The following is a 20,995-nucleotide window of genomic DNA, read 5'->3' as shown; positions in this document are numbered from 1 at the left end:
TTTCAAGCTGAACAATGCCTTCCATCACTTGGAGGCCACTTGGCGAGGAAAGTGCCCCATAACACGATCACTGGGAACCCGTTTTAAATAAAACTCCTGACAACCACGGTTGTGCTGAGGAGGGCATTCCACACTTCCGACTTTTACCTAGAGTTTAACAGTGACTTAGACTTGACTTTGGCCTGCACCCACTAAGACACACCAAAGAAGACCCTTCCAGTCAGAGGGTCTGAATACAATATAGAATTGTCTACCATGGGGAATTTGCTGGGTGCTAGGACTTAACTGTGCCCCATGCCAGAAACCAACACTTGTCTGCTTAAATTAACCGAGTGGGGCCTACTCACCCATCACCAGGCTCTACCTAGAGCAATGAGTTCTACTGGATGCGGGGTTAGAAGAATCGTCCAAGGTACACAGCACACTAACACTCAGCTGTAGCAAGTACCAAGGGAAGGAAAACAGTACCTCTACTGACTCAGTTCATGTCAAGGAGAGAGTGTTCATTTCGTTGTGTTTCACCCTAAATTCTCTACTTTCTGCCATTATCTTAGAATAACAAACGTATTGAGTCAGAAAATTCAAGAAATAAGTGGGAAATTGTATGCATCTCTCCTTACTGGGAAAGGTAAAAAAAAAAAAGTGAAATAACCTCTGTATTGACTCTTGGCAGTATTAGAATCAAGAGCTGAAGACTGACATCCTAATCCAGTCACTTCAATAAAATGTGGTGGAGATGAATAATTCTGCCTAAACTTACGGACAGCGGCATTGGCTCCACCCTCAGTTGGGAGCAAAATGTATCTCGGCTTCCTCAGATAATGTCTCTCTTTGCACGAAGTGTTCAGTGGGGCATCCGGTCCTATCCCAAAACAGTAATTTATGCATGGCGGTTTTTTTTTGGCCAACAGGTAGAGAATAAACCCAGAGGTTTGGAAGCCAAATCTTTTCAAGGAGGCACAGGGAGAAACCTTCCAGTGTCAATGTGCAGTGTGTACACACGCAGCGACAAACCAGAGGCCAGACCTCATCAAAGTGGACTCACTCTAGCTTCGCCAGAGTGAGGTCAACACCAGGGTTCTTGCTGCAGCCGGAAGAAAGTCATGGCACAGTCCTTTTGCAGGAGCCAAAATACCACTGTTAGTTGGAAACCACAAATCCCCAACACGGCCGATACTCCCTTTTTGGTGGAAACCTAGCCGAGTAGAATCAAAAAGCAATTCCCTTCTCAGCGAATCAAGCGGGCAAGCTCCAAAGAGTATTACCCTTTAGTACTACAGATAGGAAGATAAGGGTAATACGGTCCCCCGAAAAGCAGGGACAAAGGGGGATGACGAGCGTTGACGTGGTTTTCATATAAAGAGGCTTTCAGCGTTGGGGAAAATCAGCGCTGGAAAAAACACGATGCGATTCCAGTTGACTGCTCTTAAAGCACTTTGTGGCCTTCCCGCAGTGGTGCGAGGGAGGTCTATTTTGGGAACTGGCTTCTCTACTGCAGGGTTAGATGCCAACATTTTACCAGGGTTGGACGGTCTCACACATGAGTTTCTGGCACCGTTAGGAGGGATTTCCTCCAGCGATCCACTGGGGAATGGGCCTTTCAAGTGAAAAGTGGTTCCCCGGAGTCGGCCGCCAGCTCTAGGAGATTAATTGGCCATTTTCTCCGGTGTTTTATGTGCGAGTTATTTAATATGGGATGAGAGAGGGAATGTGAGGGGAAAGCAGGTATTAGCTTGGTCTTAGGAAGGTGGTAATCCACGGATTTGCTTTTGTTTCGACAGTTTCTAAGCAGTGGAACAATTACCCAACAGTGCACCACGTCATTTGGGTGGAAAACAGTAAGGGTGTTCACGGGCTCTAAGGCGTTCTGGGCTGGAAAACGGCACTGTTGAACTTCTCATGACGACCCAATTCCGAAGCTGGCTCCGCTCGGTCCTATCAGATTTGGGTGGTGGTGGCTGTGGGCCGTGTAGCGGCATACAAAAAGGAGAGAAAAGAGAAGTAGCCAGGAAGTAGTCCTGCTTCTGGGTAGCCAATGGCATTTTTTTATATATATATATACATATACTTAAATATATATATATATATAAATTTTTTTTCTCTTCTGAAAATAAGCAGAAGTTGATGTAGATAGAAGGTTCTCCTTAGGAGTTCCCAGGGGAGGCCCATATTTAGTGGGACCCTCTCCATGGGCACCGGTGAAGACAGAGGCCTTTAGAACCGGGATCCAGAATCGCACCCCCAGCAGCTCGGATGCTAGGTGCCTGTGAGGTGGGACAGGGGATTCTGTGCCGAGAGCCAGCGTGCTGGGCCGGGCGGAGGGGCGTCTGCACTTCGGGGCTCCGAACGCAGGGTGCTGGGGACTGCCTCGCTGACAGTCGGGATCACGGATACATTAATTATGGTGAAGGCAGAAGTAAGCTACGGTGACAGGGAGCTGCGGGTGGAGGAAAAGGCACTTTGCCATCGGAGCACATCTGTTTTATAATAAGCAGGTCTATAATTCTCTTGTGAAAGATCATGTTCTGCTATCTTCTCTGAGGCTGGAAAATATAAATACTGTGTTTCACGAAGGGGAGGAAAAAGGAGAGGGTCAAATTTGTTTGCCTGTTTGCCAAGTGCTTGTTTGAGATTTTTCCACCCTTTATCTTTTTGTGTGCAACATTCTCTGTAACCGGGGTGGGGGAAAAGTCAACCTGCTTTTCCAAGAATAAAAGGCTCTGTAAGGTCTCCTCGTGAAGGGAGCCTTGGCCTTTTAGCAAGTTTTTATGCCCTTGGTTACAGCTGCTGTAGGATCGGAAAATAAATGAAGCTTGTGGTCTGGGGCCCAGGAACTGGCAGTCTGCACAAGTCTGTCTGAAATGTCTGGCCTCTAAGTGGACGGAGGTATCAAGAGTTAGGATCTGGAGGGAGCAAGGTGTCGGGGCGGGGGGAGGGGGGCGGTGGCGATGGGGTTAAATGTATCCTGTACTTCCCGAGCCACTGATGCTCGAGACTCCAACAGCAGTGAAACTACCACACCGGGAGGGCATTGGAGGCATCTGCTCAGTGGCAAGAGAGTCTTCTCAGTGGTCGCCTGAACATTGTCTCAGGATCAGTGTATCTTTCTGTTCTGGAAAGAGTTCTGGTGGGAGGATGATTTCCAGCGCTGTCCCATCTGGCATTCTGGTCACAGCCACTGGACGCGGCTCCTGGGGGGCCCCGCGCTGGGGGCCCACCACTCGGCCAAGCAGCGAAGCAGTTTCTTAGATTTCCTACTCCTGTGATACGATTTTAGCACGTTCTGTTTCACTTTAAGGTGGCGATTATATGTGGGATTATATATTTATTTAGACAATATTATTACATTGAATTCATTATGAGTTTGACATTTTCTTCATACTCTAGCGTGGGGGTTTTGAAGACCCATGTTACTTTGATTTTGTAAACAATTTTAAAAATGCGAAAGTGGAAGTGACAGAGCAAAGGTCCAAGTGAAAGTGCAAACACGAGCCATGAGAAATAAAGCGTTTGAAATAAATAGGAAATGCCCACACGAGATTCTGTGAAAAGAAATTGAAGACCATCTCATAGAATGTATGCATTATCTCCACCAGTCTACAAACCGATGTATTTAACCGCAGTCACAGGAAATTTCCTCAGGCCAGCACCATTACCACTTCATCAGTATTACCCATGAAACCCCGGGAAAACTGCTCTTCAGAAAGCTACGTTTTCCACCGACTATGGTGGGGGGGCCCCGTGGCATCAGGGGGCGCTGGGATTCACACCCGCAAACAGACTGACACATGCAGTCATTGGTCTCTGAGGTCTTTTTTCTCAGGAAAAAACCCGAGATGAACCTCAAAGCCAGAAGGAGCTCTCCTCATAAATTCGAGGGTGCATGCTTTCTGTCAGAGGGAGCGCACACGCCTCATCTCTGAGCCACTTGGCTCGGCTGAGGTGATCCCCACCTGTGTGGTAGAAACCGAGGTGACGGCGTCAGGGACACTGGGTCCTGGAATGATCCAGGCATCGCTCCTGTGTCCTGAAGATTTTCATTCGAAACGGACGGTGATGAGTATTTGCCTCAGTTACTCCGTCCTCCTCGAAGGCTAAAAATAAATAACACAAAAATAACCCGAAGTTCTGTGGTTCTGTAGGAGATGCTTCCTCCTGTGTCCTATGTACTTTGGCCCCGAGAGCCAAAAAAAAAAAAAAAAAAAGTCTGGATTCTAAAGCATTGGGTGTAAACCACGTTTTGCTTGGGAGCGAGCTGCTGAAATTCAAGGCTAAGTGTAATTCAGCTACTGGTAGTTTTCTGGAGCCACGGAGGCTTCACGGACCTTTTGGACAGCGATTTGCACAGAACATACATACGGGACGGACTGGGATGCGTGGCTATGTATGTGAATATACATCTATATCTAGCTGAAGATGAGACATCCTCCTCTTCCAAAGGGATCTGGCTGGCTAGCTAGGAAGCCGCCGGCTGCTGGCTCAGCGAGAGGTCAGTCCCTGGCCTCGGGCCCCCGCTGAGTCAGGTGTTCTGGTAGGACAGCTCGAACATGTTGCAAGCCTCCTCCAGGCTCTCGTCCATGTTCAGCCTCCGCCAGAAAGATTTCTGCTTCTTCTGCAGCTCCCGGCGGACACACCTCGGGCAGGGGACAGACTTCTCTTTGCATTCGGAATGGAAAACGGCCCCACAGCTTTCACACCTGCAAAAGCCAACCACAGAGATGATGACCAAGGCGGGAATGACAAGACACAGACACCTGAAATCCAGTGGCCTCCGAGCAGCTCAGAGAACATTTATTCTGGGGAGCCCTGCCACCGGGAAGAGCGATGACTCATAGAAATGGGCTCTTTCCTTTTCCAAGATGTTCAAGGTTGAATTTTAAGATTTTATTTATTTATTTGACAGAGAGAGATCACAAGCAGGCAGAGAGGCAGGCAAAGAGAGAGGAGGAAGCAGGCTCCCTGTTGAGCAGAGAGCCCCATGCGGGGCACGATCCCAGGACCCTGAGTTCATGACCCGAGCCGAAGGCAGTGGCTTAGCCCACTGAACCACCCAGGTGCCCCCTTTTTTTTCTTTTTGATCAGAACTGGCTAGGGTGAGGCTGATGGCTTACAGTGGAGAGCAGTCAGCAGTCAACTAGCAATGGTGTGATCACGGGGACAATGGGCAGATCTCTGGAAGCTCTGTGGGTTAGTTTCCCCTCCAATGGCCCTGGGGTAAAGGGACACAGAGAACGGGAGTGCCGTGTTCCACTGACTGCAAGCGCTCTGAGCACCAGAGACAACCCCAGTGTGTGACCGCAGTGAAAATGTAGCTCCCCACTTCTGTAAACACGGGGTAAGTGGGCCCCTGTTATTCCTTGCCCTCATTTAACAGTTTGGAAAGATAACATGACACATTTTCGTGTTCTGATTGTTATCCGCAGGCCTATTGTCCTTCTGAGTTTTCTTTTTTCTTTCTTTTTTTTTTTTTTTAATTGGGAAAAGTCCCACCACTGTTAAGCCCATCTTTATAGCACAAGTAGGAAGGGTAAAGCATGGGAAAGTTGGGAAGAGAATATTTTTTAAAACACGCAGATTAGCTTATAGAGAGGAGGCATTCCAGGTGGACGACTAGTTTGCTGTCTCGCTTGGTGGAAGCCTGTGCAATAGTCCAAAATGGATGGTTTCTGCTGCAGAGTCTTTAATAGTGAGGAACTGACAAGCACAACGATGGCTGCCCAGGGGGTGGCTGGCCAGTGCGGATTACGGTGCCCACCCTTCCATCGCAGAGCGACAAGCAACTATTCCCTCATCTCAGGAGCCCAAGGAATTGGTTTGACCAGCAGCAGTCCCGGGAGGGTCCAGTACGAGGCTGGGTTCAAAGACGACTACGCAGGAAGCAGTTTTCAGGGCTCAGCTTGTGCTCCTTTTGCTTTTCCTCTAGTACCTTGGGCTTCCGTCCTGGGCATCTGCTGGTCTTTGGAGCACCATTCCCTGGCATGCAACAGACTTAGCCCCGACATCACTTAGGATTCAGAAAGTTTGATGAAAGGAGGATCCTCCCACCCACCTTTGGACCCAGGGAGTGAGCGACAGTGGGAGTGGGGTGGCGTGGGGAGGGGCGCAGGGAGGCAGGCCATACTGATCAGCCGAGAGACCAAAAGACAGAAGCTTCACTGTACCCAGTAGTCTCTGCCCAAGCTCAGCTCTCTGGGCAAGTAAAACAGAGAGGCAGTATGAAAGTAGGCATAGGGTTACTTGGCCTGACTTCACTTCCCACCTTCAAATCACTTTCTGGCTACCTGACTGCTACGGACTGAATTGTAGGGCCACCGCCCCACCCCACCACTCAAGGCCTACATTGAAGCCCTAACCCCCAGAGACACTGCCTGTGGAGACACAGGGTTAAATCAGGTCAGGAGGGTGGGCCCTGATTAGTGTCCTTATAAGAAGAGACATCAGAGGGCTTTCTCTCTCTTCTCCCCCACTGTGTGCACCCAGAGGAAGGGCCGTGTGAGGAACACAGCAAGAAGGTGGCCATCTTGCAAGCCAGGAAGGGAGCTCTCACTGGAAACCACGCCCTGCTGGATCTTGCTCTGGGACTCCCAGCTTCCAGAACCATGAGCAGTAAATATCTGTTGTGTGAGCCCCCCTGGGCTGTGGTATTTTGGAGGACAGCCTGAGTAGTCTGTGACAGTGACCTGGAGTAAGTCATTTCACCTCTCTGCTCCTCAATTGCCTTGTCTTAACATGCCCCTCAGAGAGGTCTTGTGAGGCTCAAAGGCGTGTCGCGGAGTTCCTGCACAGGAATACAGCTAAGACTGCTCCTTCCAGAGTGAGCAGCCGCCTCTGGGTATCTTTGGCGACTCTTCCTGCGTCTGATGGCACCGATGTCACCACAGTGACCTGAGGACATCTTGGATCAACCCCCTCGTGGCACAGATAAGAAGACTGAGATTCTAAGAAGGCTAGTGATTGTCTCATGAGGACACACGGAGTTAGGTTGTGACTAGAACCCGGGACTCTGATAGCCCAACCGTGGCTTCGACTGAGGCCGAGTCATGTGAGTGAGGGGAATGCGCCATCCTGGAGAGAAACGTGGGCATCCAGTCAGAAGACTCCTGTCCCGATCACAACCCTTTCTTTGAGTGATCTTGGGCAAGTCACTGACTTTCCCTGGTCTCCTCATTTGTAAAATGCTGCTCACAGTGACCTCCTTCCTACTTAGTGGGGTTCTGTGGGACACACGTGGGTGACCGTATGTGGAATGAGCAGGTGAACATGACATCACCTTTCATGGTGACTCTTGTCCCTGCCTTCCTCATGCTGGAGCCACACCAGTCAGGAGAGTCCAGCATCTCCCGGCCCTCAGCCCCTCCTTCCTTCCAGGGGGAAGAAGGTTAGACCCACGTCTCCTCATGCCTCCTTTCTGGGCCAGCTCCACCCCAGTGGCAATGGCTTTGTCCTCCCTGGGTCTCACCTCTGTACCTTCCTGTCACTGAAGTGACACTAATGGTAGCCTTATCAAGTAAATTTCCTCCTTCCTGCCCCTTTGCCCTGCTGAGTAAGTGATTTACACACCTAGGGATATTGCCCAAGGGCAGTGATTGATAAGGAGAAAACCATGGGGTTCCTTCAGTACCACTCCCTTATCTCTGCTGATACTGGCACCCCCAACCCCTGCACCCTGCTCCGGTGAAGAGGCTGAGTCTTATTGGGTATTTCTGGTGCAACAAACACTCATGGGGTGGCCTAGGGGCTGAGTACACCTGCTCTTTCTAGCCAAAGGTCAGTAACTGCAAAAAAGTCCAAGATAAAAAATTAATGATTTCAGAATGTAACCAAGTCCTATTTTCTAACCATTTGTAAGCCAGCAGTCATCTTTTGAACTGTATAATGGACAGACTGATCAATGACCTTCCCAAATTCAGACAATCTATTATTAACTTTCCCCCTGATTTTTTTTTTTTTTAAATGAAAAGAATAAGGTCAGGAAAAGGAAGGGGGAAGAGAAACTGTTTCTTACATAAAAGTTATGGTGCTTTGTAAGAAAAATGTGCAGGAAAAATAAAGTGTTTGCATTAAAAAATGCAATATATAGGCATGCTCCTCTTTGAGAATATTATTTAAAAAAGGCCCTTTCACTTTAAAAGAGTTCACTGGCTCCTTAGTGTTTACTGAATTTCCTGACTATATTTAAAATATGATTTTACAAACAACTTTTCATGAACATAGCTTATATATAAGGTAAATTTACCAATGCAATCATCCATGTAGAAAATTGCAGCAGATAATGAAAGAGAAATGTCCTTCGGTGTTCCCAAGTGATAAATCAAATGAAAGCCAGCCAGTTTCATCTTCATTGCGGAGTTCCCCACTCCCAGCAATCAGCAGTTTCGCTGCCTTTCTGGTGTTGGTTGTACACCACAGAGAACAAAGACCTAGGTCCTCCTTTCCAGTGTCCCAGAGAACGCAACTACAGGGAGACATATATTTGCTACTGACCAAAGCCATCCAGTGGGTTATTCCTGAAAACGTCTGTTGCTCCACTGAATCCAGGGATCTAACCTCATACTGTTGGCATTTGGGGCCAGAGAGTTCTCTGTGGTGCAGGGCTGCCCTGTGCACTGCACGGTGTTCAGTGGCATCCCCGGCCTCTACCCAGCAGATGCTGGTCACAATCCTTCCCCACCCAGGTTGTGGCAACCAACAGTGTCTCTGGACACGGCCACAAGTCCAAATGCCCCCTGGGAGGGGCAGGGAGATCATCCCAGTTGAGAACCATTGACCTAACCTATCTGGAGAAGGCATCGTGGAGGAAGCACCCGGGGGGACTTACACAGTGCCCCCCACTCCTGGTGGAACTCACAAGTGTCAATTGCGGGCTTATACCAACCAATAAGGTCCAACTCAGTGTTACTGATTCATTTCATTTTCACAAATATATATATATTTTTTAATACATCATTTGGTTAAGATAGCTGAAACTCACAGGCATTAACCACCCCATGGTTTTGAAAACTAATTTAGAACATCACATAAGAAGTCAATACCCACGACACAATTCTGTGCACGCCATGGGAACCCTTAACTTTCTATCAACTCACTGATTTCTTGGTCTTCCTCAAAAGCCATCCTGGTGGTTGACCCTCAGTCGCATTTATTTACTCCCTGGCCAAGAATATTGGGGCTGTTTCTCTGTGGTGGTCTTCACTTTGTTATGTCCTATGTAGGCCATCTAGCAAATCTAACCCAAAAACTTCTACTTGCCCCACAAAATAAATTGCTTTTATGTAACTGGGAAGCAGTTAGGTTTCAGCAACATCTACAGTGAAAAGGAGGCCAGAAAATATTAAGGAGGACACTTACTGCAGAGAGGAGGGCTGGACTGAAGTGAGGAGCCCTGAGTTCTTGGCCCAGGCTGGCCCCACTGTCCCTGGGGCCTTGGGTAAGTTACTTCATCCCTGAGCCTCTCGTTCTCCACAGAAGTAAAAGGGGGAGGTTGGATTATCTAAGGTTCCTTCCAACTTGCAGATTTCGTGCAGGGCAGGGGTGTGGGGCAGGGAAAGGCTGTTCTGGGTCTTACCCTTCTCTTTCCACATTTTCTTGCCCCCAAGTCTGTGGGAATTCAGCCTTGCCGGCCACTCCTTGGAAAGCCTCAAACTGACAAGCTGGAACTGAATGTGAATGTGAAGTGAAGTGAAGAGCATTACTTTAAATTTTATTTATTTGCAGCGGTTAATCAAACCATGAAATAGCTTACAGACTAGCACATACAGCTCTGGTTATCAGGAATTTGGCTAAAAGGAGCTGACTCTGCCTCTTTCTCAGAACATCTCAATTAAACATTAAGGATTCCTTTTTAGGGATTTTCCCAAACCTCATCAACACCCTCTCTCCCCCAAGGAAAAAACCCTGAAGGGTTCAGTGCTGTGGGTCTTTGTTTTGGGGGTGGAATGGAGGCTGGCTAGAGGCGGCAGTCGTGTATCGGCCTATGCGGAAGACATCTTGTGTTTTAACCACTGGGACAGCCACCCTGGAGCCAGCAGTATGAACATCAGCACTGCGCACGCCATATGATGTGGGATGAGGGAGAAGGAACTCTAGGCCTGTCTCTTCTGAAGCCATGAACTGTCCACGTGTGCCCTTTCCTAGGGTTCAGGGCGGGGGCGTAGCATCACCACTGTGTGTCGGGGGGAATGCAGATCTCATTCTCTTAGTAAAGGCATCATCACGTGAGGCTCTATACATTTCATGAACAGTCTTTGACCTAAACATTGCTTATTGACCTATGGGAAGTGACGGAGACGTTCATACCCTAGAAATCTAATAGCCACAGACAACGATGGTCTTACTCCAGCTCTCAAAACCAAGAAAACGAACCTGCTGCAAATGGACAGAGCTATGTATGTGCAGGAGGGAAAGGGTTGCTTCTCTGATATGGCAAAGCGGCAAGAATTGCCGGCCGCAGACAGTTTCCTGTTCTGGAATGCTGATGATGTGACACCAATTAGAGACAGGCTTGATGGCTTTGTCTGTGTCTTCCAGATTCTAGCTGCACCCAGGAGGGCCACAGGAAGCTGCTAAAGGCCCCTGCCCCAAGTTGAGGTCAGTGAAATGCTTCTGCTCTGCTCATGTTGGATTTTTCTCCTGCTGCATTTTTATTTTTGGCTCAGGCAACGACCTCAGATATTTCATTAGCTTGAAAGTCAGCCTTGAGTTTGGCTGGATCTCTGACAAGTGGAAGGACAGGCCTGCAGAGCAGGGCAGAGCTCTGGCTGATTTCCACTCTGCGGAGCCCACAGCGACGAGGGCGGGGTGCAGAAATCAGTGCACGCGATCAGGCATGCGAGTGCGGTGGGGCATACGGCTACTATGTCAGGCGCCCCACAGAGCCACTAGCTATTACTGGTTTTTCCAAGAAACCAAGATGGTTATTGAAATCTCTTAGCTAAGGGAGGTAGTTATTGGGGGCTGGTTATTTTAATGTTTTAGGTTGGTGTTCTCCCCTGTTATTGTGAGTGAGTGAATATAAGCCAGTAACTTATAATTTGCTTCAATGGGAAATCACATAAGGTGTATGTCTGTGTATGTACATATGTGTTATGTATGTACTTACTGTATGTACACAGGTATGTATACTGTTTGGTAGATTACAGAGAACATGTAACTAAACTTTCTAGAGTGAAATGAGTTAAATGTGACACAGTTGAACAGATTCTTCCTTTTGTGGGGAAACAGGGTTAAAATAAAGGATGGTCACCACAATCCCAGGCACGTGCTGATGGCTGGGGACAGTCCAAGTTTCACAGCCTCTGCCCGGAGCACCCCTTCCGGTGAAGTCTTCAGCCAGGATTACTAGAAATCTACACACTCCAGATGCCCCCCTTTCTTCCGCCCCAGGGGAAGCAAGTGAATGGGGAGCAAGAACGCAAAGGGTCTGGAAATGTTGGATTACGGAACTGTTGTGGCTCCATGCAGAGTGAGAAACGGGACTACATTGGGGATTATTCATTGTGGGTTTTTTAAATTTTTTTGGCGGGGGTACGGAGGTGGGGGGCCAAAAGGTATCCATGTGATTTGATGGGAATTGAACAAAACTGGAAAAGATCTCGCTCCTTTGGCCAAATGTCCGGTAGATGTAAGTGTGCATGTGCTAGTATGTAAAGCTATTCCAATAGTTTTGAATGGTAAATGCAAATACAGCCAGATTGATATTGGACATTTCAATTAGGCAGCGTTTGTATGCGTTTTGCCCCTGTTTTTATAGAGATTATCCTCATAATCCCTCTCTGAGCTGGGTACTATTTGTTTTCCCATTTTTAATAAGTCAGTCAGTAAATGGATAAAATGGAATGGGATGATAAAGTATCTGGTGGCTGCTTAGGTCCCTAAACTATTAAGTGTGTGATCGACTCTGGCCTTGATTCCAGCCTCCTGACTTGAAATCTGGCTCTCCTTCCCTTTCAGTTACTCAGCACAGTCCCAAATGCTTGCTAAGACTCAAATCACGGGAAGAACAATTGGTATGCCCTGCAGTGATCTTTTTATTTACCTTTTAATCCCCAGAGTTAATTAAGGAAGAGTTTTTCCCCTGATTGCAGACCACAAAGCCTTTGGCTTTTACAAGTCTTGCACTTTTAGTTTGTAAACCAAGCTCAGTTAATAGCTTTAACAAAAGCTTTACTTAAAATCTTGGCTTTGAAAGAGAATGTAATCAAGGGTTAATTAATTCATTTGTTAATTTTGCTATCCCATTGGGAGTAGTAAATCACATTATCTTTAGTGCCAATGCTTAATAAATGCTTCTTGCTAATTCTTGGATGGTGACAAGAACTTCTCATTAATACTCTATGTATATATATGAAATCTTAATAGATTTGATCTGAGTGAAATAGTTATTTGGGGATAAGGAAAAACTAGTAATTCTGACACTTCTCAGTTTTTTTTGTTGTTGTTGTTGTTGTTTTTTATGGTTCATCAGGGTGTTAATATAATTCTCAACAAATGTCCATCTGTTCTTGGGTTTACTTTAGGAAAATCTCATTTATTATTAGAGAAAGTAAAGAAACTGCAGGAAGATTTAAGAATTTTCTGTAATTTCCAGAAAAAGCTAGAACATATAATTGTAACCATGAGAGAATCTTAAGTAGGAGCAGTGGCTTTCTGTAAAAATTTCTAAAGTAGTTCAAAACACCTAAGAGCCGAAGAGATGTTTAGCAATGTCTTGCTACATCTAAGACAAAGCTAGTGAATATAATAATATTTGGCTAATGTAGATTTTAAAAAAGTTTAGCTTATATATAGACTTCCACTGATCCAACAATTCTATCTTTTTTATGTAAAACTGAAAAATTCAACTGTGAAGTTTTTGAAGTAAGCCTCTTTAAAAGAAATCATTTATAAGGATGATATGTACCTAAGACTTTGAATGGGATTTACTTCTACTTAACATATTATGTATCAGTTCCTCAAAGTACTAAGACTTCTAATGGAGCTAAATAAAAGACAGTTTTGGGGACAGGTACAATGCAAAAAATTCAGAAGGTAAACCATATCTAAATTTATGAACATGACTGATTGCTTAGGAATAAGTTAGTGATATAAATGTAGGAGGAGGGAGACATTCAAGTGAAAGACCCGAAGTGTTTTGTCATTACTTTCCAAATTAGCTCCCCTAATTTGTCTCCTCTCACAGTACCATTTTCTTAACGAGATGGTATCACCTCATTTTCTTTTTTTTAAAGATTTTATTTATTTATTTGACAGAGAGAAATCACAAGTAGGCAGAGAGGTGGGCAGAGAGAGAGAAGGAAGCAGGCTCCCCGCTGAGCAGAGAGCCCGACTCGGGGCTCGATCCCAGGACGCTGGGATCATGACCGGAGCCAAAGGCAGAGGCTTTAACTCACTGAGCCACCCAGGCGCCCCAGTATCACATCATTTTCTAAGACTCGATGTGTTCGAGGCCAGTGGTTTTCAAAGTGTGGTCCCTGGACCAACCAGAGAATTTGGTAGAAACGAAAAATTATTGGATGCCACTCCAGACATACTGCATCATATATTCTAGGGTGGGACCTGGCAATCTGTGTTTGAACAAGACCTCCAGAGAATTCTGATGAATATAAAAGTGTGAAAACTACTGCTCTAGGCCAATTGTCTCCAAAGACAGCAGGGCTGACATATTAGATAGCAGTTATAAATATTTAGAACAAAAATATGGACTTTGCAAAATGAAAATGGAAAGTGGTATTGTTTTTATATTGGGCTTTGCATTTCATATCTATTAATATTTTCTCATAGCTGATAGGTAAGAATCTCATTTTACTTTCTTTAATTGGAAGTGATATTAAGCTATTCAGATACAGGCTATTTGCATATTTTTCCAGTAAATCAGTTCATGTCCTTTGCCCATTGTCTAATGACTTTTACTTAGAGAGTTTTAAAGATTTTTTATATTTGGGAAGTTAATTCTTTGTTAAATGTGCTAAAAATATCTCTTCAAGTTGCCTGTTTACATTTGTCTTTACAGAACTTTAAGCATTTAACTTTTAAAAAATATATTTAAAAGCATTTGCTTGGGGCACCTGGGTGGCTCAGTGGTTAAGCATTTGCCTTTGGCTCAGGTCATGATCCCAGGGTCCTGGGATTGAGCCCCGCATCGGGCTCCCTGCTCCTTGCAGGAAGCCTGCTTCTCCCTCTCCCAGTCACCCTGCTTGTGTTCCCTCTCTCACTGTGTCTCTCTCTGTCAAATAAATAAAAATGTTAAAAATAAAATAAAATAAAAGCATTTTGCTTCCATGGCTTCTGGGTTTGTGTCAAGCTTAGAAAGACCTTCCCCACTTAAGATGACAAAAATATTCACCCATCTTTTCTTCTAGCACTTTATGGGTTTTATTTTTACATCAAAATATCTGATCCATCTGGAATTGATCGTGATGTGGAGTATGGTAAAGTCCGGCATTATTTTTCTTTCTCCAAATGGCTGTCTAGTTCCCAGTTTCTTTCAAGGAATGGTCCATCTTTTGTTTTGCTAATTTGCTGTGCATCTTTATCATGTACTAAATTCCCATATTACTTGGGTATGTTTGCATACTTTCTGAAATCATGTTCCATTGATATGTCTGTTCCCATGCCAGCACTGTACTGCGTAGTATATAATACATTTTTATAGCTAATGAAAACGGTCTCCCTTCATGTAAACAACTTTAGAGGTCAAATTCTATATTGAATATATTAGGAAAGTTTACTGCCACCCATCTGAATGTTAAATAAAAAATTTTTTGAAATATAGATGATCAACTAATTTTAAAAATTTATAGTATAATTTATAAGGTTTATCTAAAATGAAATGCACCTGTGTAAACATCTCAGAAGGTCAAGGACTAATCCTGGCTTTAGATATTTGAGTTTTTATTTTTATTTTTTTCATCATTATGTAGTGATAAAGGTATTGTATAACTTTGGGAAGGTAAACTAACAGGTTGTTTACATGTTTATAAAATTAGGAAACACAATACAATTGTTTAACAGTGTATATACTCTTAGTAATTAAAATTATCCTACCTTGCAGGAACCTAGATGTATTATCTTGGAAACATAACTTAAAACATGGTATACATTATTATTGAACAAAGGAAGATGTGAAGAACAATGCATGTTGAACAGTCCCTTTCATTCAGTGTGAACATTATTTAGAACATTTTTACTCTGCATATGAGGAAAAATTGGATAGAAATGATAATCATGCTAAGAAAATTAGTTACGCTATCTATGTACACAAGCAACAAAAGGAGACCTTAACTACATTGTCAGGGAAGCTGAAGGAAGGAAAGAAAAGTCATCTTTCTTGCTAGCTGCTTTGACATTCATTTCTGTCCCTAAGTCCCTTGGCTTGTGCCTCTTTCAAGCATTGTATGAAAACCACTATCGTGCCCCCCCACCATCTGGCCCCCACATCTCCCCCACTGCCATGGAAAATTTGCTTATCTCTTTTCATTCTCAATTCTGAAATTTTTCTTTCAAATCGGTGATGTAAGCTGCTTTCCAGCTAAGTCTTTTAATTTAAATTTCCTTTCTCTCCACCATCAAGGATTCTTTCTAGAAAAAAAGTGTTAACTCCTCTTAAGAAGAGCTTTAATATACTTCAGGTTCTCACCTCTCAAGGCCAAACTAGATTTTTCAGTTTAAGTCAAGTCAGCTTAAGTTAATGGCTTTCAATGTTGTCTTTGAATCAGCCATTGGTTCATGACTTACTGGTTTTCATAAAAGGAAATTCCCATATTTCTGTTTTTCACATGAATTACTACTTTTTAAATGCTGTCTTTTTCTGTTTTCTCATCGAAAGTTTACAAAATTCTTCCCATTATTTTTGTTGAGAACCTCTCCCCACCAACCTACCACCAGCCATCACCAGAAGTGAGACTAGTTAAGGGTATGTAGTATAGGCTTTTGCCCTCCTAAGGTTAGTTTGTGCATTCCCTCAAATTTTAGGCTAGTGCTGTGAGGACAGGGAGAGGCAGAAAGGGGACTGTACTGGAATTCAACAGCCTGCATCTCCCAGGAGCTAGGCCCAGGTGCTGGGTGGGGATGAGGGCTTCCCTGGGGAGGGTGGAAGGAGGGGGTCTATGTCGGGGGTGGGAGTGATGGGCAGATGACTGCTAAGCTTCTCTCTCATTCTACAAAAGTTCTATGCTTAGACTCAACATAATTGAGTCCAAGCGGCAACTGTGGTAGAGAATGAACATCTACAGACTGCCTTTTCTTTATTTTAAGCACTTTGAAAGCATTAGGAACTGGAAGATGATTATTAATGATAGGTATGGATAGCATATGCCAATGATTCCTGAGGCACCATTGAGCAGTTTAATATTCAGAATACTGAAGTGGTTTAATACAAACATGATAATATACATTAGTTGCCAAGATAAAAACCAAAATAAATAAAGGATTTTTTAAAGGCCAATTTAACAAGATCTTGCTATCTGTAGTCCCATAATTTGTTAGGTGAAAAAAGTCTCACAATATCGAAAACATATACTGTAAAACCAAGTTACTATTTTACCTTTTGTAATTCTGAAGCATAAAAAAGTTCATTTCAGAACATACAGCTCAGGCTGCAGAGTCAACATTTTTTGTATGGAAAGGTAAACACTCCTGTCTTCCCTATTGTGTATTCAGGTTACTTATTTACAGTCACATGGGGAAGGAAAAAACACACACTAAAAAAATGACCAAAAAGTTGTTTTGAGAGTTAAATGATCTGAGTGGCTTAGCAAGACTCAAGTTTTTGACATGAATGTTTCCACTGGCCCAGAAAAATATATCTATCCCTAACATATGATAGAATGCTAGCTATCATTCAATGAAGTCATGTATCTTGGTGATGTCCACATTTAAGTAGAGAGTTTCCTTGAAATTGGTTTAAAAGTTATTTAAAATAAAAGAAAATACATGGAAAAGTGCAGATTTGAAAAGCTAAAAATAAAGGAAACTTCATGAATTATTTATTGAGCATTTACTATGTGCTGTTCTAAATGCAGATAATTGAGCAGTGAGCAAATAGAAAAAAGTCCATTTCCTCATGGAGCTATTATTTCAAAGTGGTAGACGGAATCACAATTTGCATTTATATCTTAACCTCTATAGGTAAATTGTATCAAAAAGAGTCAACCTTGCTAAAAACATCATGACAAACTAGCAAACAGACTAATATAAAATGCCAAGCAAAGGAGCTGAATGAAGTTCTAACTTCTTTGTCAGTAAGAGCTTAAAACAGTGTCATATACCAGGTAGGCAAACCCAGAGGTGGAAGGTGACTTGTCAAAGGTCACACAGCAAATCAGGGAAAGAGTTAGGGATGACATCTAGACTTTTGTATTCCTACTCCAGTGATCTTTCTATGGACTAGTCTGCATCTACTTTTTAAATGGATCTTAATGATTTTAGAACCAATAAAATTTCCTTCCTGTTAAAGTAGCCACCAATAAAAATCTATCTATTCTGATATGATGTGATAAAAAAGCTGGATATAAAACTATGTATTTAATATATTGTCATTTTTTTTTTTTAAAGTAGACATGCATACATATGTATGGAGATTCTTCTTCTTTATACTTTTGGTGTACTTTTCAAATTTTCTATAATGCACATCAGCTTTATATGATCAGAAAATTACAACATGAGTTAAACAATGATGAACATTGTTCTCTACTCAACAAAAAAAGTTTGTCAGAACTGCTTAGCGATAAGATGATCGCACAGTATTATCCAGACACCTTAACAAGAAGCTTGGTAAGAAATGTGTCTAGGTGGAGATGACAGCCATCTACTTAAATGACTAAGTGACTTCAAGAAACAATGGCAGCAGCCTCACCAGCGAGGACTGCGTTTATAAATGCACTGTATTTATAAAGTGATTTAATGGCATAAAGCATCAGGTCAGCCCTGAGGGTTTTGCACCAGTCTTGACTGTTAGCAGACTTTCTGAAACATTTTGACATGTGACTATAAGAGCCACAGGCCAAGGTGAGATGTTATTTACCAAGTTACTCTTTGACCAAAGTTTAAAAGCCAAACCAAAAAAAACTAGCATTGTGTTTGAGGGTTTTTTTGTTTTTGTTTTTTGAAGTCAAGGAAAACCTTCATTGACACAATAAATAAGAGCAGGCAGTCATAGAGCCCAAGAGTAGAACGCTTCTTGGTAAGTCATCACTCTATTTCTGCCGCTCAGAAAACCCGTGAGCTTGACGGGCTTGAGTTTTTCTGCCCCCCAAATGTCCGAATGTTCTCCACAGGCCTTTCTATCTCTGTGAATTTATGCTTTTAGAACAAAGGCAGGGATCTCACCCTCTATCATCAGTGTCAGAGGACATGGAGAAAGTTCCTTTTCAATACCACAGAGAGGAACAAACAATAATCAGATGGAGACGAATTGTTCCTCAGCGAAGATACCTAGAAGAGGAGTCCACACTTTCTCTAGCTGTTTCAGGAATCCCACACCTCGTCACAATGTGCACTGAGTGGCTGCTTCCCAAGAAAAGCCACAGAAAGGAAATATCATTAAGAAAGTGTCTCTGCCTTGGGGGGTAGCTGTTCCCTCCCTTAAGCCCGACCTCGCCAAGGCTGTTGTCTGTTGTCGAACAGGATGGAACAGGACTGCCAAGCGGGCCCACAAACCTGCTAATTAGGTGCACTGACAGTGTTTGTTTTGGAACCATTTACCAACAAAGGAATGTGTCAGGCTGATTAGTGAGAAAGGGGTATGTAATGTGTGTGTGTTTGAGTCCAGATGAGGGAATAATCCAGGTATTCAGTCTGTTTGTGCAAGGACTGACAAAAACGAACCCTGAACAAATAGGACGCTGCAAGGAAAGACCAGCTTCTGGGCAGTGCTGCTCTCTCGTTCTTCTCTGGAGTTCCGATCAGCTCCCCAACCCCTGCCAAAAACTTCCTGCCTAAACACGAAACTCTCTTTCAAGACATGACAAACCATAATTGGTGCCTCGAAAAATGGAAGAGTCTTTGTAAGGCTGCTGGCAAATCTGGGGTTTGGTGAGTTTCTAGGCACCTAAGTAAGCGACGACTTTGGGCAAAGCCATCTCTGCGTTTATCCTCCAGGGACAAATCAAAGGGAATGAGGGCACAGAACACACAGCCCTTAGTGGACTGCTCAAGTCGTGCTGAGAAGAACCATGCATCTCTGCATTTTCTAGGCAAGAAGTGATCCCATATTTTATAATAAAGCAGTTGCTTTCTCTCTTTTAAACAAACCTTTGTAAGTTTGAGGACAGTTAGCTGTTTGGAAACTTCATGTGTGCACGAAGTTTCAGGAAGGACAGAAGTGCCAAGGCAAAGACCAAAGAGCAGGCTGCAATAAGCTGAGGGGCTCAGGGACAGGGTTGTGTGGATTGCCACGAAATGTAAAACCAATTCACAAGGGTTCTGGGACCCTGGGAAGAGCCTATGTTCTTCAGTACAAGCTGGGCCTTTCTGAAATTTGGCCAGGTGGATGAAAGCAACGGGACTTGGGAAGCCTTCTTTCTCAGTAAGTTAATCTAACAAAATCGGTTTTTCAAATGAAAAAGAAATTCACCTGCTATGGGTTTTCTATGAGGCCAGTGTTCATTCTTAATAGACATATGTAGGAAATGTTCTTGAAATGTGTGCCAACTGGACATGGTGTCAGAGTATGTTAACGCAACCGGTAAGAGTTTGGTGTTGATAAGTTCAGGGTTCTGAGCGCACTCGTTGGAGGAGGGCAAGGAGTGAGCAACTACTGTATACAAAGAAAAACTGGCAAATTATGCTCATTCTGCTTTTCTAAACCTTAGTGCTTCAAAAAACACAGAACCTTTTTAGAAGAGTAACCGCTGAGCTACAGATGACCTCCCCTCAACAGAAGAACACTTCCCCTGGATGCCTTCCCTGGGGCAAGTGAATGTTGGGAACCTGAACAGGCTGATGTTCACACGCGGAAACACTTTCAACAGTAGGTCAGTTGCTTCAAGTTTACAGGTAAAGCTTATGTATAAAGTAGTGAACTCAGACTTTCACTGTACTCCTCTATCTTTGCAGTATGTCCCCCCAGTTTTATTGAGATATAATTGATGTTTAACATTTATTAGTTTCTGGTGTACAACACAACGAGTTGATAGGTGTATATATTGTGAAAGGATGACCACAATGTTTAGTTAACATCCATCACCTCATTTGGTTAAAATTTTCTTCTTGTGATGAGAACTTTTAGGATCTACCACTCCTTCAGAAACTTTCAAATATATGCTATAGTACATTATCTTAAGTCACCATGCTGAACATTACATCCCCAGAACTTATCTTATAACTAGATAACTATAACTTTTTACCTTTTGACCACCTTTACCCCCTGCCTCTGGCAACCACAACTCTGTGTCAACAAGTTTTTTTTTTTTTTTATTTAACATATAAGTGAGATTGTAAAGAATCCTTCTCAATTTCAGATAGCGCAATCATTTTAAAATTTCTTAGCTAATCAGTTTATTTAAAAAACTTTGCCAGAGTTCTTAATGAATGCACATGATATGGTAGGGAGAGCTGAACCAAACAGTAACCATTTATGGAGTGCCCACTATATGAAACACACCAGACTCAGTGTTAAGTATAATCTTCTTATAGTATACCTACATGGAAATACAGCCCCAAATGGTATAGGGGTCATAAAGTCTTGAAGGGCAATATTTTCCATATTGGAAAGCTTGTGGGGATGATTTGTATGTCACATGGAAGAATTAACAAAGCCAAGTGGATCAGACAGAAAGGATGGAACTGATGTATGATAGTTGGTATATTTTGTAAGTTCCATGCATGCTGAGTGTTTTTAAGATGAACTATTTATGTACTTGTGATCTGGAAGCATTTCAGGATTCAGGAATGGCATCTTCACACAAATGTGTGTAGCAGGATGGTCTCTTCAGCAGCATTACGTCTTTAATAGCCAGAGAAGATTAATGATATGCAGAGATGTCAGAAAGAAAGCTGG

At 43.5% G+C, this 20,995-nt stretch overlaps 2 protein-coding genes across 5 annotated transcripts in view; one reads left to right on the top strand and one right to left on the bottom strand.

Moving 5' to 3' along the window:
• PLEKHM3 (pleckstrin homology domain containing M3) overlaps positions 1 to 20,995 on the bottom strand; it is a 1,279,556-nt gene that overhangs the window by 1,096,631 nt on the left and 161,930 nt on the right. For 3 of the 4 annotated variants that reach the window (XM_082690010.1, XM_082690011.1, XM_082690012.1), the window contains one exon: positions 3,311 to 4,697. The exons of the other annotated variant lie outside the window; for it this stretch is intronic. In XM_082690010.1, coding sequence (XP_082546136.1) covers positions 4,520 to 4,697 — 178 coding nt within the window. In that variant the 3' untranslated portion in view covers positions 3,311 to 4,519. Of the gene's footprint in view, positions 1 to 3,310; positions 4,698 to 20,995 lie in introns of those variants that run through there. 4 annotated transcript variants of the gene reach the window in all.
• Positions 18,792 to 20,995, top strand: part of LOC309843964 (uncharacterized protein) — a 75,397-nt gene continuing 73,193 nt past the window's right edge. The window contains exon 1 of the mRNA XM_082690061.1: positions 18,792 to 19,522. Within this exon, the coding sequence (XP_082546187.1) occupies positions 19,487 to 19,522 (36 nt within the window). The 5' untranslated portion in view covers positions 18,792 to 19,486. The remainder of the gene's footprint in view (positions 19,523 to 20,995) is intronic.

The sequence above is a fragment of the Mustela nivalis genome, assembly GCF_964662115.1.
Source record: "Mustela nivalis genome assembly, chromosome: 11".
Taxonomy (NCBI): domain Eukaryota; kingdom Metazoa; phylum Chordata; class Mammalia; order Carnivora; family Mustelidae; genus Mustela; species Mustela nivalis.
Note: the sequence above shows the minus strand (reverse complement) of the source record. Positions and strands in the feature narration are given on the sequence as shown.